The sequence below is a fragment of the Cherax quadricarinatus genome, chromosome 61 (genome assembly GCF_038502225.1).
Source record: "Cherax quadricarinatus isolate ZL_2023a chromosome 61, ASM3850222v1, whole genome shotgun sequence".
NCBI classification, from domain to species: Eukaryota; Metazoa; Arthropoda; class Malacostraca; order Decapoda; family Parastacidae; genus Cherax; species Cherax quadricarinatus.
This window is the reverse complement of record NC_091352.1, coordinates 18,280,461-18,297,925: the sequence shown is the minus strand read 5'-3', so window position 1 is coordinate 18,297,925 and position 17,465 is coordinate 18,280,461. Positions and strand designations below refer to the sequence as shown.

Below are 17,465 nucleotides of genomic sequence, written 5' to 3'. Positions count from 1 at the left end.
AACTGTTCTGATGAACACTCAGCACATGTCAACTGTTCTGATGAACACTCGGCACATGTCAACTGTTCTGAGGAACACTCGGCACATGTCAACTGTTCTGAGGAACACTCGGCACATGTCAACTGTTCTGAGGAACACTCAGCACATGTCAACTGTTCTGAGGAACACTCAGCACATGTCAACTGTTCTGAGGAACACTCAGCACATGTCAACTGTTCTGATGAACACTCAGCACATGTCAACTGTTCTGAGGAACACTCAGCACATGTCAACTGTTCTGATGAGCACAGCACATGTCAACTGTTCTGAGGAACACTCAGCACGTCAACTGTTCTGATGAACACTCAGCACATGTCAACTGTTCTGATGAACACTCAGCACATGTCAACTGTTCTGATGAGCACAGCACATGTCAACTGTTCTGAGGAACACTCAGCACATGTCAACTGTTCTGAGGAACACTCAGCACATGTCAACTGTTCCGAGGAACACTCAGCACATGTTAAATGTTCTGATGAACACTCAGCACATGTCAACTGTTCTGATGAACACTCGGCACATGTCAACTGTTCTGAGGAACACTCAGCACATGTCAACTGTTCTGATGAACACTCAGCACATGTCAACTGTTCTGAGGAACACTCAGCACGTCAACTGTTCTGATGAACACTCAGCACATGTCAACTGTTCTGATGAACACTCAGCACATGTCAACTGTTCTGATGAGCACAGCACATGTCAACTGTTCTGAGGAACACTCAGCACATGTCAACTGTTCTGAGGAACACTCAGCACATGTCAACTGTTCTGAGGAACACTCAGCACATGTCAACTGTTCTGATGAACACTCAGCACATGTCAACTGTTCTGATGAACACTCAGCACATGTCAACTCTTCTGAGGAACACTCAGCACATGTCAACTGTTCTGATGAGCACAGCACATGTCAACTGTTCTGAGGAACACTCAGCACGTCAACTGTTCTGATGAACACTCAGCACATGTCAACTGTTCTGATGAACACTCAGCACATGTCAACTGTTCTGATGAGCACAGCACATGTCAACTGTTCTGAGGAACACTCAGCACATGTCAACTGTTCTGAGGAACACTCAGCACATGTCAACTGTTCCGAGGAACACTCAGCACATGTTAAATGTTCTGATGAACACTCAGCACATGTCAACTGTTCTGATGAACACTCGGCACATGTCAACTGTTCTGAGGAACACTCAGCACATGTCAACTGTTCTGATGAACACTCAGCACATGTCAACTGTTCTGAGGAACACTCAGCACGTCAACTGTTCTGATGAACACTCAGCACATGTCAACTGTTCTGATGAACACTCAGCACATGTCAACTGTTCTGATGAGCACAGCACATGTCAACTGTTCTGAGGAACACTCAGCACATGTCAACTGTTCTGAGGAACACTCAGCACATGTCAACTGTTCTGAGGAACACTCAGCACATGTCAACTGTTCTGAGGAACACTCAGCACATGTTAAATGTTCTGATGAACACTCAGCACATGTCAACTGTTCTGATGAACACTCGGCACATGTCAACTGTTCTGATGAACACTCAGCACATGTCAACTGTTCTGAGGAACACTCAGCACATGCCAACTGTTCTGATGAACACTCAGCACATGTCAACTGTTCTGATGAACACTCAGCACATGTCAACTGTTCTGATGAGCACAGCACATGTCAACTGTTCTGAGGAACACTCAGCACATGTCAACTGTTCTGAGGAACACTCAGCACATGTCAACTGTTCTGAGGAACACTCAGCACATGTCAACTGTTCTGAGGAACACTCAGCACATGTCAACTGTTCTGAGGAACACTCAGCACATGTCAACCGTTCTGATGAACACTCAGCACATGTCAACTGTTCCGAGGAACACTCAGCACATGTCAACTGTTCCGAGGAACACTCAGCACATGTCAACTGTTCCGAGGAACACTCAGCACATGTCAACTCTTCCGAGGAACACTCAGCACATGTCAACTCTTCCGAGGAACACTCAGCACATGTCAACTCTTCCGAGGAACACTCAGCACATGTCAACTCTTCCGAGGAACACTCAGCACATGTCAACTCTTCCGAGGAACTCTCAGCACATGTCAACTCTTCCGAGGAACACTCAGCACATGTCAACTCTTCCGAGGAACACTCAGCACATGTCAACTCTTCCGAGGAACACTCAGCACATGTCAACTCTTCCGAGGAACACTCAGCACATGTCAACTCTTCCGAGGAACACTCAGCACATGTCAACTCTTCCGAGGAACACTCAGCACATGTCAACTCTTCCGAGGAACACTCAGCACATGTCAACTCTTCCGAGGAACACTCAGCACATGTCAACTCTTCCGAGGAACACTCAGCACATGTCAACTCTTCCGAGGAACACTCAGCACATGTCAACTCTTCCGAGGAACACTCAGCACATGTCAACTGTTCTGAGGAACACTCGGCACATGTCAACTGTTCTGAGGAACACTCAGCACATGTCAACTGTTCTGAGGAACACTCAGCACATGTCAACTGTTCTGAGGAACACTCAGCACATGTCAACTGTTCTGAGGAACACTCAGCACATGTCAACTGTTCTGAGGAACACTCAGCACATGTCAACTGTTCTGAGGAACACTCAGCACATGTCAACTGTTCTGAGGAACACTCAGCACATGTCAACTGTTCTAAGGAACACTCAGCACATGTCAACTGTTCTGAGGAACACTCAGCACATGTCAACTGTTCTGAGGAACACTCAGCACATGTCAACTGTTCTGAGGAACACTCAGCACATGTCAACTGTTCTGTGGAACACTCAGCACATGTCAACTGTTCTGAGGAACACTCAGCACATGTCAACTGTTCTGAGGAACACTCAGCACATGTCCTCTACATAGAGGATCAAATAATATCGAATTTTATATTTCTTTGTACAGTATACAATGTATAGTTTATATGTAATAAAATACTGTAACACACATAGGTCAGGCGAGGTATGTCAGGAAACAGCACAAGTGTTTCCTGACGCGGGTCTTAGTCGTATGATAACCCACAGCTGCAGCTTTTGGTCATGTGATCGAGGCCTTCGGCTGGCTTACCGGTCCACCCCTTTAAAAATTATGGTTATAATTATGGCCATTTCTTGTTCACAAAGAAAGCCACTAGTATGTATGAGCACTTCAGGCTGAGACACACTCGGGGGCGGCTGTCAGACACAGAGACACTCAGGGGCGGCTGTCAGACACAGAGACACTCAGGGGCGGCTGTCAGACACAGACACACTCAGGGGCGGCTGTCAGACAGCAACTCGAGTGGAATCCCTGAAATAAACAGTCAGATCTTTCCCACTGAATTTCCCAGCAGCTAAAACAAGTGTAAATGTTTCAGGTCCTGTTTTACTGTTTGACGTCTTTGTTTAAATTAGGATATTTACTTATAAATACACAATAATAATCAATGTTGTATATTACGATACACAATAATAATCAATGTTGTATATTACGATACACAATAATAATCAATGTTGTATATTACGATACACAATAATAATCAATGTTGTATATTACGATACACAATAATAATCAATGTTGTATATTACGATACACAATAATCAATGTTGTATATTACGATACACAATAATCAATGTTGTATATTACGATACACAATAATCAATGTTGTATATTACGATACACAATAATCAATGTTGTATATTACGATACACAATAATCAATGTTGTATATTACGATACACAATAATCAATGTTGTATATTACGATACACAATAATAAATGCATAAACACTATTTTTAATAAGTTAGTTTTTCCTACAAGAGGCTTTTAATTCACAATTTCATTTTTTCCCCACATGCTTTTGTTTCACAAATTTACCATTTTTATAATTATATAAGAACTATACTCTTATTCAAGTTAGTATATATACTCCAGAAATTTTTGGAGTATATATTTATCAGGTTGAACGTTTAGCTTCCGGGCTGTATTTACACAGTTGTTATTCACACGTGAACAAAGGAGTGATCTACACAATGGTAGGTAAGACACATAGGCAACAGTTAGGCAACTTTATTCCGAAACGTTTCGCCTACACAGTAGGCTTCTTCAGTCGAATACAGAAAGTAGGCAGGAACAGTAGAGATGTGAAGACGATGTAATCAGTCCATCACCCTTGAAGTCGTAGAATTTGAGGTTATCAGTCCCTCAGCCTGGAGAAGTTCAGTTCCATAGTCAGGAACTATCTGAAGCTCAAGCGACAGTGCGGAGACTTAAATACTGTGTAGGCGAAACGTTTCGGAATAAAGTTGCCTAACTGTTGCCTATGTGTCTTACCTACCAACCTGTCGGTATTGTATACCATTTTGATGATCAACACAATCTTGGGGAACACAACCCTAGAGATATATGACATGTAATATTTTATACAAACCATAATACCACGGGCTAACGCGACGGTCTGGAGTGTTGAGACTCTCTGGTCACGGGTTCAAATCCCTCCCGTGGTATGGTTTGTTTGTAATCGTGTCATTACGATTTCGTGAGTCAATATTTTATACCATTTTACGATGGTAAAATAAACACAATTGCAATACAACGTGACCCTTTATTGACAACGTTTCGCCCACATAGTGGATTTTACCAAGTCACAGAGTACGTGACTCTCCACCCTATGTATGTATGTATGTATGTATGTATGTATGTATGTATGTATGTATGTATAACCTCACTGTGTGGGCGAAACGTTGTCAATAAATGATCACATTGTGCTGCATTTGTGTTTATTTTTCCACTGCCCTAGAGAGGGGGGGGGTAGGAGACTCCTACATCCCATAGGGTGTGTGCGTGTGTGTGTGTGTGTGTGTGTGTGTGTGTGTGTGTGTGTGTGTGTGTGTGTGTGTGTGTGTGTGTGTGTGTGTGTGTGTGTTTGTGTGTGTGTGTGTGTGTTTGTGTGTTTGTGTGTGTGTTTGTGTGTGTGTTTGTGTGTGTGTTTGTGTGTGTGTGTGATCCTAGATAAGCAAGGGAGGCTCTAATGCCTTGGCTCAAGAGCCATTCACCGGCATCAAGGTCACCCCCCCCTTGAAGGCGCCATCAAGGGGGGGGAAGTAAAATAGTGTCTTTTTATTTAATTAACAGAAAATCAAATAGTTTAATGAAATAGTACAACTTGTAGATCCAAGGATCACGAAGATCCAGGGATCACGAAGATCATCCCAGCGATCCCAGGCTCACGGCGATCCCAGCATCACAGCGATCCCAGCATCACAGCGATCCCAGCATCACAGCGATCCCAGCATCACAGCGATCCCAGCATCACAGCGATCCCGGCATCACAGCGATCCCAGCATCACAGCGATCCCAGCATCACAGCGATCCCAGCATCACAGCGATCCCAGCATCACAGCGATCCCAGCATCACAGCGATCCCAGCATCACAGCGATCCCAGCATCACAGCGATCCCAGCATCACAGCGATCCCAGCATCACAGCGATCCCAGCATCGCAGCGATCCCAGCATCACAGCGATCCCAGCATCACAGCGATCCCATCTCCCAAACTTAATGCAATTTCACCCTGGCTTTTAATCCTATTAATCGTGTACACAGCCTTCCAAAGCAGGCTAACTCGTCGTCTTACTCATCAATCCGCACAAAGTTGTCGGCTACTTTGCATAGCTTAGAGTTTATAATGAGTGGCAATCAAAACTTTAGGGAGGGGGGGGGGGGTCAGTTCCTGTATCCATTATGTGCCTCTGTGACAGATTCGGGGGAGAAATTGGTCTTCCATTGCAAAGGTACCGTAGACACCACGCTGAACACTTCCACCAGAGTGCTGCCCTCTCTTGAGCCCTGCCTGTTTGTCTGCTGTCCCTGTCTAACTAGAACCACTGCTGCCTTCCATATCCCCACGAGTGTTCCGCTGTTGGGTTAATTGAGTCCTGGCTTCTCCTTTGCGACAGAAGACACTCGGCTATATGTAACTATATACTGCCGGTATCACGCTGGTATTTGGCTATATCCAGCTGGTATCCGTCTATATAACGACGGTATCTGGCTATATCACGACGGTATCTGGCTATATCACGACGGTATCTGGCTATATCACGACGGTATCTGGCTATATCACGACGGTATCTGGCTATATCACGACGGTATCTGTTTATATCACAACGGTATCTGGTTATATCACAACGGTGATATCACGACGGTATCTGACTATATCACAGCTGGAGTTAACGTTGCTAGCGGAGATAGGTTATGCTAAACATTGCTTCACTAGATAAGTTGTAAAAGAATTCCCAAGCGTTGCTATTGTGTGTCATTCATCCACTTGTCAGAATTGTATTCCATCAACAATATATACATGTCTGGCACAGCAACATAACATCTTGGGACAGAGGGAGTTATTTTATATCTCCTTTGCTAAACCACTGGGCAGCATGATCTTTTTACACTAATAGCGTCATTTTCAACTGCCTCATCTCGCCTCTTCTCTAGTATATAAGTCTGGCCACATGCCTATACTTTAAGCTTGAGGAACTGACCCCTTCCCACTGATGTTGACTGACTGACTACGTCAAAACTATTTTTACTGCTTCCTGTATTCGACTGAAGATGCCTCTTGTGCAGGTGAAACGTTTCGGTAATAAACTCAAGCGTTCATATTGTGTCCTATTCAGACAACTAAGCAGTGAATATACTGGTAAAAGTCAGATGGTTTGCGGAGAGGTGGTGGTGGTGGTGGCAGTTGTACAAGAATGGTATACAATACCGACAAGATGAAATTAAGATACATGTGCAACATCTGGTGGTAGTAGTGGTAGTAACAGTAGTAGTAACAGTAAAAGTAGTGCAAGAAAGGTATAAAATACCGACAATATAAAAGTTAAGACATGTGCAACATCTGGATATCTTTATTGTAGGCTGGGGAATCCCGCCTACCAGTGACTATGTCCTCGTCTGCTACACGTCCCTATCTACTGACGCCTATATAACCGCCAGTCTTCTTGCCTTTGCTCCAGATTCTCCTCCACCACGATGCTGTGAACACTAACATCAAGGCTGAGGGACTGATTACCTCATCTTTTGTATATAGTTCCACTGTCTTCAAATTATGTCCTAGAATCTGTATTGATAAAGCCACTGGATGGCGAAACGTCTACAATAAAGTTACCCAGATGTTGCACATGTGTCTTAACTTTCAATAGTAAAAGTAGTAACAGCAATGGTGGTAATAGTAGTAATAATAATAGTAGTAGTAATAATAATAATAGTAGTAGTAATAGTAACAGTAGTAGCAGTAGTAATAGTAGTAGTAGTAATAGTAGTAATAGTAGTAACAGTAGTATAAATAGTAGTAGTAGTAACAGTAGTACTAATAGTAGTAATAGTAGTAGTAACAGTAGTAGTAATAGTTCTAGTTTAGCTGTGGTAAGATAATTAGGGTTTGAGAAATACCTGCCAGCGTCTACAACAGTAATTGTTATATAAATGGTTCAGAAAACCCGACAAGTTAATGAATCAGACACTTGTACAACACTTGGGTTTTTTTTACTGTGGACCAACCAGTGGCTTCCTCAGACCGATATAAAGATGAGTAGTGAAAGATGAGGAAGAGTTTGAATTAATCAGTCACAAGAATATAAGAAAGGAGGGACACTGCAGCAGGCCTACTGGCCCATACATACGTTTGACAAGGACCTACCGACAAAAGTAATTGCCCAACCCATTATCAATATTACCCAAGTGTCGTACTTGTCTACTGCAGAGCTCCCGGTACACAGTTCTCATGTAGGTATCACGCGACAACTCTCTAGAATTGTGTAGCTACCGGAAGTCGGACACAGTGTTTTTACGTCTGTAAACACGGGGACGAGTTTGGACATCTTATGAAGTTCAGTAAGACCAGGTTAGTCAATCAGGAAGAATTGCGCCGCTACCCTAACTGATGTCATTAACAGTCCATTGGAAATCTGGAAGTTACACTTTATTTAAACTTCATTATAATCATGGGGAGCGCTAAATCCGTAGGATTATACAGCGCAAGTGGGGGGGGGAAGGTATTCAGGTTCAATTCAGGGAACCTGAGCACAAATCCAATTCCCTAGATCAAGGGCCCCTCACCAGCGTCAAGGAATCTCCCTTGAGGGGTTTAAACTCTTCACCATCAGGATGTTGCCTACTTTTGGAAGTGGTCGTCACGTGATACCAAAAACATGTATAGATGATCACTGCAGTAGGCGATGTCAGGTGTTTCTTAAACCCTATTAATCTCATCGCAGCTGTACTACAGTTACTATGGTGCTTCTTTGGTATGCGATCTACATAGCCATCAAATTAGGTTAGGTTAGGTATCTAACCTCTGCCACTATATATACCCACAGCTTAGATGATAAATTAAGACACATGTTGTTGTGGAAATGTCTCGCCACACAGTGGCTTCATCAGTCATATACAAAAAAGAATAGTGAAGATTCTTCTTTGTATTGGACTGACGAAGCCATTGTGTAGGGAAACGTTTACACAATAAAGATACCCAAGTGTTGCACATGTGTCAGATTTATCAACTTATCGGTTCTCTGAACCATTTATCTACATTCATTGCTTAGGACCAGTGAAGACACTAATTACGAAACGTTTCCTTTAATATATATCCTGTCCTGTACATGTGTTTTTTTTCAGATCTTGTCAGCACCATTATAACATTTAGCTCCATTCATATAAGTGGTATTAATGTAACCCTGACTTGTCAGCCATCTGTGCCAAGTTCTGACAGTTACAGTAATAATGGCGTAGGGAAAAATCCCCCACGAAAATCCCGAGGGACCAACTTCCCCTTTCCTCAGGACAAAACTATTTTAGGTGAAAACCCTTAAGGTTTAACCTAAACTAATGTAACTAAGCCAAACTTAAGCAAGAGGTTCTTTGTTCTATTTTTCGCATTTACTGAGGTGGCTTTGTCCGGGTGGGTTATGTACTGGGGTAGATGAGGTGGGGGGGGTATCCTGGAGGGTTGTCCTAGGAGGGGAAATCTGGCTGTACTCTTGGTGGTCCTGAAGCACTGACACATTGCTCTCAACTGAGAAACAAACACCCCCGTCCCTCACACACTAGACTAGACCAACAACCTCTGCACGAGCTAATGGAAGATGGTGTTCAGCCTCCAGGGTGAGGCTGGGCAGGTGGTGTGCTGGGGTCTGGCTTACCATCACCTGTCATAGAGTTGCGTCATGCACCTCCACCACCCTGTACTTCCTGCAGCCACGGTGTTTGGGAAATTCTCCTTCCCCCATCCCCCCCCCTCACTGTTGGGGAAAACTTCCCGGTCTTATCTTCGTTGACCTAGTAAGTGTGGAGATTAGATTGTTGCACGAGATTAAGGTGTCACTAGAAGACGCACATGCGCGCCCGCAACAACGTAACCCAGTTGCCAGCTGATGTGTTTACGTCTAGGCTACTGACACACACACACACACACAAGCTGGTTTGTTTATAAAGACACAAAGGCTTAGTTAATTAAGGAAGTGGAGTTACCAAAACGTCACATTTTCCCCATATTTTCTAAAGCATTATTCGTGTCCGTGAGCCGCTCCATACACACCTCTCTCAATGAAAATCCTCACGAGATTGCATCATCAGCACACGCTGGCGAGGCTATACTCTCGGCCAATGAGAACATGCCAGACTGTCTAGTCGAGTTACTATTGGTCAGTGTGGGCGAGTGAGGTGTGACGTCATGAAGTGCAGTAGAACCCTGGAGATGTTACTTCTTCACGTTTAGGAATATATATTAACACAACATCTGCACAAGTAAAACATGATTAGAATCCCTGTTTGCAATAGTTGGAGCATCAGTCGTAGTTTTTAGTTAAGAAGGTTACACAAATAGCTTCCCTGAGTGGTAAAAAAAAAATGACAAGTGTGAGAAAGTTCAGCACTTGGCAGCGCATCAACACGATGCCAGGAAATAGGTCGGGACGAGACAGCTGATCGTGGCTGTCTTGTGTTTTGGTGCGACTGTGCGAGTGATAACACCCATACCCGAACACCCTAGGGCACGGTACCCACCCTGGCTTCACACTGCCCCTTCCTACCCACCCTGCAAGCCGTTCCTGCAGAAAAACGGGTTGTAAGCGACCCCAAAACCGCGAGGACGGACCGGTCTAGGAGTGATGTCCTGACTGCCTTGAGTCTAGCTGTGAGAGTTGTTTTAGTGTGGCTATGGACAGTCGCGAGACAAGAAGCCTCTGGGTGTTCGGCTATGGCAGCCTCTGCTGGCATCCTGGCTTTCAGTTCGGTGCCTCCACTGTAGGATACATCCGTCACTATGTCAGGAGATTCTGGCAAGGAAACTCGACTCACCGTGGCACCGTCACCAAGGTAAGGCGCCCCCTGTCACTTATTTTATTGTTTCATCACTTAAACCAAGATTCATTTGTCGTGTGTGTGGGGGATGTTGGTGCTGTGGGGGTGGAAGTGGCCTCCAGAGCCTCCACCTACACAAACACCTCCACCACCACAAGTGGAAATCCTGAGACCTTTGGCAACGAGGCCTGACGATCGATGCAGTACCATGCAACTTTCACTCTTCTCGCTCCATAGTTGAGTGTGGTGTCACCTTATCTGCCATAGATGACCCTCGAGGTCACGCTTGTGACCTGGGGTCGGGAAGGTTAAAGGAAGGACTCAAAAGGGAAGAGGGAAGGCAGGATTTGCTGGGATGTGGAATTAGTTCCGTGACCCCTTTCAGTGTGTGTCAGTTTTAATAATGTGCATGCGCGCGCGCACGCAAGTACGTACACACACACATGCGCACACACACGCAAGCGCGCACACACACACACACACACACACACACACACACATACACACACACACACACACACACACACACACACACACACACACACACACACACACACAGAAAAGGATCTTGGGGTGAGTATAACACCGGGCACATCTGTGGCGCACATCAACTAAATAACTGCTGCAGCATATGGGCGCCTAGCAAACCTAAGAACAGCATTCCGACATCTCAATAAAGAATCGTTCAGGACCCTGTACACCGTGTACGTCAGGCCTATATTGGAGTGTTCAAAACCAGTTTGGAACCCACAACTATCCAAGCATGTAAGAAAATTAGAGAAAGTGTAAAGGCTTGCAACAAGACTAGTTCCGGAGTTATGGGGTATGTCCTACGAGAAGAGGTTAAGGGAAATGGACCTGACGACACTGGAGGAGAGACAGGGGGAATTATGATAACGACATATAAAATACCGAGAGGAATCGACAAGGTGGATAGAAACAGAATGTTCCAGAGATGGTACACAGCAACAAGGGGTTAAAATTGGAAGTTGAAGATTCAGATGAATCACAGGGATGTTAGGAAGTATTTATTCAGTCACAGAGTTATCAGGAAGTGGAATATTCTGGGAAGTGATGTAGTGGCGGCAGGATCTATACATCTATAACTTTAAGAAGAGGTATGATAAAGCTCATGGAGCAAAAAGAGCGACATAGTAGCAGCCAGTGAAGAGGCGGAGCCAAGAGCTGTGAATCGACCCCTGCAACCACAACTAGGTGAATACACACACACACGAGATGGGACACAGCAACAAGGGGTCACAGCTGGAAGTTGAAAACTCAGATGAGTCACAGGATGTTAGGAAGTACTTCTTCAGTCATAGAGTTGTCAGAAAGTGGAACAATCTGGAGAGCGATGTAGTGGAGGCAAGATCCATACATAGCTTTAGAAAGAGGCAAGATAAAGCTTATGGAGCAAGGTGTGAACCTAGCAGCGATCAGGGAAGATGCGAGGCCAGGAGCTGTAACTCGACTCCTGTAACCACAAATAGGTAAGAACACACACACACAAGGGGTTGTGACACACACACACACACACACAAGGGGTTGTGACACACACACACACACACACAAGGGGTTGTGACACACCTGCTCTTCACCTGATGACATATCTGTACATTACAGCCTGGGCGTGTGGCTACCTTGGTGGAGGAACCTAATGTGAGTACACTTTTTCTTACAGTTCTCTTCCTGTTTAGATCCTGTTTAATCCTGCATCGGTCTTTTTCTGCCACTCTTTTGATTCTGTTCTGATCATATATTGATGGATCTTGATTTGATATAGTTCTCATCCTGTTGCGATTTTGCTTTAATTTTCTTTTAATCTTGTTTTAATTCTCGTTTTAGTTTTATTTTGTTTCACTGTTAATCTTATTCTGATTATATTTTAACCTGTACTATCTTATTTTGACTGTGGTTTAGGTCCTGACTTGATCTGGTTTTTGTCCTGGTTTGATCCTATTTTCGTGCTGGCTTTTGATTTTTATTTTTTTTACAAATCACTAGAAATGTTCGGTAATTCATTACTTTGAACATATACCATTTCTATCATCAAATTTACACTGTCATTATCAACTTGTTATTGCTGACAACAATTCATTGTCGTATTTCATACTTCATAATCAGAAAATAATTAAAATTAAGAGTCAGGTTTTCACATTCCATAATCCATATCCACAATTCGTTGTCAAAAGGGAAAATAACCTTACCATTTATGCCAAAACATGCTGGGTTCTTAGGTAGCCACCCTGTGGGAATTGTGGCACCCTGGCGCACCGGTCAGGGTTGACGTCACTGGGTTCCCTCCCTCTTTGGTAGATGGGTGGGACCCCTCACTAGCCTGGATGACGTCATGGAGCTTCTCATCCAATGGAAAGAGAAGGTGGGAGGGGCTGATTTGCCAGGGTGACGTCACTGGGCTCCTTGGCCAATGAGGGGAGGTGGACAGAACTTGAGAAGATGACATCACGGGCTCGTTGTTATCCCCACACACACACACACACACACACACACACACACGGGGCCAGGAGCTGAGTCTCGACCCCTGCAACCACAATTAGGTGAGTACACACACACACACACACACACACACACACACACACACACACACACACAGTTACATATCCTTTTTCCTGTGTGATGAATGGTTTGGAAAACCGACAAGTTGAAGATTGAGACACTTATGCAACATATGGGAATCTTTATTCAGGAAACGTTTCGCCACACAGTGGCTTCATCAGTCCATACAAAGGAGAATGGTGAAGAACAGGAGTAGTTTGAGGTAATCAGTCCCTCATCCTTGAGTCGATGTGACCTTTTCATCAATCCTGAAAAGAATAAAAATTATACGTGCGAAGAAGTGGCTTATATGCTGTATTCTTTTCAAGATTGATGGACTGATCACATCGACTCAAGGCTGAGGGACTGATTACCTCAAACCCTCCCTGTTCACCATTCTCCTTTGTATTGGACTGATGAAGCCGTTGGCGAAACGTTTCTTCAATAAAATTCCCCTGTGTTGTATAAGTGTCTCAATCTTCAACTTGTCGGTTATAAACTATTTATCACTTTCCCTCGGTGGTAGCGAGGATTTATTTACATAAGAACATAAGAAAGAAGGAACACTGCAACAGGCCTACTGACCCAAGCGGAGCAGGTCCATGTTTCCCCCCCGGATTAGACCAATGACCCATACCCCGGATTATTCCAATGACCCACCCAGCCTGGTCATCTCCACTCAAGGATGGAGCACTGTACCAGACCCAGAAGCACAAGCTAGTCAGGTCAACTCACACCCACCCACACCCACTCATGTACTTATCTAACCTATTTTTGAAACTACACAACGTTTTAGCTTCAATAACTGTACTCGGGAGTTTGTTCCACTCATCCACAACTCTATTACCAAACCAGTGCTTTCCTATATCCTTCCTGAATCTGAATTTAAGTCTGATTATGTAACAATTGGGTATGTTTATTTACGAAACGTTTCTCCAATACGGTAGACGTTTCAGTCTATTACAGAGGTGTAGATAAATGGTCCAGAGAACCAACAAGTTAATATATTAGACACGTGCAAAACCTGGGCAAGTTAACTGTGGAAACGTTTCGCCACACACTGGCTTCCTCAGTCCAAGACAAAGAAGAATGGTTGATCTTCGACTATTCTTCTCTGTGGCGAAACTTGTTCATAATAAAGATACCCAAGTGTTGCACATATGTATAATTGATTACAAAGGTGACTAAATACGAAGACTTCAGAAGCAATGGAGAGATACACACGACATTATCAATCCATCAGTCTTGGAGAAGTGGTGGTGAAGTGTTCAGTTCCTGTGTCTTGATCACTTCGACTTCACCTCTCCACTGCGTCTGCTGACTCCATATTTAGCCACCTTTGTATTCCACTAAAGAAGCCTACGGTGTAAGCTTTTTCAGTCGAATAAAAAATAATAAAACAACTAATAAAAATAAAAACCAAAAAGTACCTAACTGTTGGACGTGTCTCTTATTCGTACAGGTTAGGTGACCTGTATATGTGGCAGATTAGTGCTGCAGCTCCAGGAGAGGAAATGCAGTGTGTGGAGACGAGGATAAAGACACTCTCAAACACTATCTTAGTAAATAGCAGATCACAATACAGAATTAATACTTTTTTATAAGGGAGCTCTAAACCCATAGGCATTATACAGCGCGTGTACTCAATTCAGGGAACTGGAGTACAAATCCAATTGTCTAGATCAAGAGCTCCTCATTAGCATCAAGGAACCTCCCTACTTAAACGTTTGAAAAGTGTAAGCAAGTTGCAACTACGGTTTGAAAGATCTTTAAAAAATATGCAGAATGTATATGTAATTAATTGTAATTTGTAATGAGTGACAACTGTAAATCAGGAAATTGTAATTAACTGCATCTTGAAACAAACAAGGATGGAGTTAATATCCTCAGTAGTGGTGCATCAGTTATATGAGCTGTACATGGCTTTTATACTTATATCTTCGCAAAGTTGTTGCTGCCTACGATTCCAACTATGGTGCTCCTGCAAGAACAATTATGCTGAGCCAATGCTAATGTAAGCTGGGGGAGAGTCTCTTCGGCCCTTGGGGGAAATACAAAGCGAAGCCCTCAGAATTATTCTTGGTTGTCCTAAAATTGCCAAGATTATTAATATGAAGAAGCAGCAGCTTGGTGTTGCTAGTATCAGTGATAGGATAGCCGAGATTAACACTGTACTTGGTATTAGAATGTTAAGAAATGAACAAAGCACTGTCACTACAAACCTTACTAAACGTCTAGCAGTAAATAAACACATATCTTAATGGGTTGTGAAAATATGGGTTGTGAAAATATGGGTTGTGAAAATATGCTGTTATATTATGTCCTCTAACATGCACGAGCTATATCTCTGAAGAAAACAAAAAACATTTCACTCCTCCTTGGAAGACGTATTCATTTAATATCACATATCTTAAAAACCCGTCCCAAAAAAGCTCATCAAGTAATTCCTTCTTTAAATCACTAGCAAAGGCAACTACCCAAGAAGAATTTTCTTGACTGTTAGTAATGATACATCACAATTTATATACAGTAGTGGATCTAAGCAGTTCACTGTCAGGGATGCATCTGTTCTTGTTACCACCTCCCTAGATAAGAACTGTATATATCCTGAGCTAGGAATAATTAACAACTGGGCGTCTACACTGCAAACTGAATTGCTTGTCATCCTAATTTCACTAAAGGTAACTTATGACACTGAACTTCACTCTCTGATTATACTGATCCTGTGTCATCATTAAGGGCGCTTGACTTGCATAATGACTAATATGCTTATTGGAAAAGCCAGGTATAGATACTCGAAAGTCATATAATAAAGGAATTAATGTACATTTTTGTGTCAGTCATATTAAGCAAATATCCTAAATTTGCTTGTAACAGACGAGTCAAATATCAGCTATAAATCTAGATGTGTGCCTGTTAACACTTTTGGAGCCTAGTTCTCAGGCCTATTGTGTATCAATACGTTCTTGCGTTACCGGTTACATGATGGATGTGGAATGCATGATAAACTAGCCACGACGAAGGCATGAAATCTAATCACTCACTAAATGAGTGGCACTGCCCAGTACTGTCTTTATGGTGCCGTGTTCACTCTCTGGATGAGTGGCACTGCCCAGTACTATCTTTATGGTGCCGTGTTCACTCTCTGGATGAGTGGCACTGCCCAATACTGTCTTTATAGTGCAGTGTTCACTCTCTGGATGAGTGGCACTACCCAATACTGTCTTTATGGTGCCGTGTTCACTCTCTGGATAAGTGGCACTTCTGAATTCTTCCTCTTGGCATCACCACCTGAAGATGGAGGATGACAGAGACGGGGGGGGGGGGGAGGTGGAATCGGGATGGTGGTTGAGGCAGGCTGGTAAGGCGTGACATATATTTTAGACCTTAAAACGTTGTAGTTCGTCACAACAGGATGATGACATATCCGGCGTAAATGTGTGTGTGCATTTATAGTTGGTCATGAGCTTAAGTGTGTGTGTGTGTGTGTAATATATATATATATATATATATATATATATATATATATATATATATATATATATATATATATATATGGGGAAGTGGAAAAGAATCTTTCCTCCGTAAGCCATGCGTGTCGTATGAGGCGACTAAAATGCCGGGAGCAATGGGCTAGTAACCCCTTCTCCTGTAGACATTTACTAAAAAAGAGAAGAAAAACTTTATAAAACTGGGGATGGTGAAAGTTTTTCTTTTTCGGGCCACCCTGCCTTGGTGGGAATCGGCCAGTGTGATAATAAAAAAAAAAAATATATATATATATATATATATATATATATATATATATATATATATATATATATATATATTAGTGTGATGTCACCGTGGTTGTTTAATATATTTATAGATGGGGTTGTAAGAGAAGTAAATGCGAGGGTCTTGGCAAGAGGCGTGGAGTTAAAAGATAAAGAATCACACACAAAGTGGGAGTTGTCACAGCTGCTCTTTGCTGATGACACTGTGCTCTTGGGAGATTCTGAAGAGAAGTTGCAGAGATTGGTGGATGAATTTGGTAGGGTGTGCAAAAGAAGAAAATTAAAGGTGAATACAGGAAAGAGTAAGGTTATGAGGATAACAAAAAGATTAGGTGATGAAAGATTGAATATCAGATTGGAGGGAGAGAGTATGGAGGAGGTGAACGTATTCAGATATTTGGGAGTGGACGTGTCAGCGGATGGGTCTATGAAAGATGAGGTGAATCATAGAATTGATGAGGGAAAAAGAGTGAGTGGTGCACTTAGGAGTCTGTGGAGACAAAGAACTTTGTCCTTGGAGGCAAAGAGGGGAATGTATGAGAGTATAGTTTTACCAACGCTCTTATATGGGTGTGAAGCGTGGGTGATGAATGTTGCAGCGAGGAGAAGGCTGGAGGCAGTGGAGATGTCATGTCTGAGGGCAATGTGTGGTGTGAATATAATGCAGAGAATTCGTAGTTTGGAAGTTAGGAGGAGGTGCGGGATTACCAAAACTGTTGTCCAGAGGGCTG

At 43.1% G+C, this 17,465-nt stretch overlaps 1 protein-coding gene across 2 annotated transcripts in view; it reads left to right on the top strand.

The window, feature by feature from the left end:
- Positions 1 to 9,988: 9,988 nt before the first annotated feature.
- Positions 9,989 to 17,465, top strand: part of LOC128699312 (putative glutathione-specific gamma-glutamylcyclotransferase 2) — a 103,189-nt gene continuing 95,712 nt past the window's right edge. Inside the window, exons 1-2 of one of the 2 annotated variants that reach the window (XM_053791922.2) lie at positions 9,991 to 10,417; positions 12,026 to 12,061. In XM_053791922.2, the coding sequence (XP_053647897.2) occupies positions 10,259 to 10,417; positions 12,026 to 12,061 (195 nt within the window). In that variant the 5' untranslated portion in view covers positions 9,991 to 10,258. Of the gene's footprint in view, positions 10,418 to 12,025; positions 12,062 to 17,465 lie in introns of both variants that reach the window. The other variant, XM_053791923.2, reaches the window with a different exon arrangement.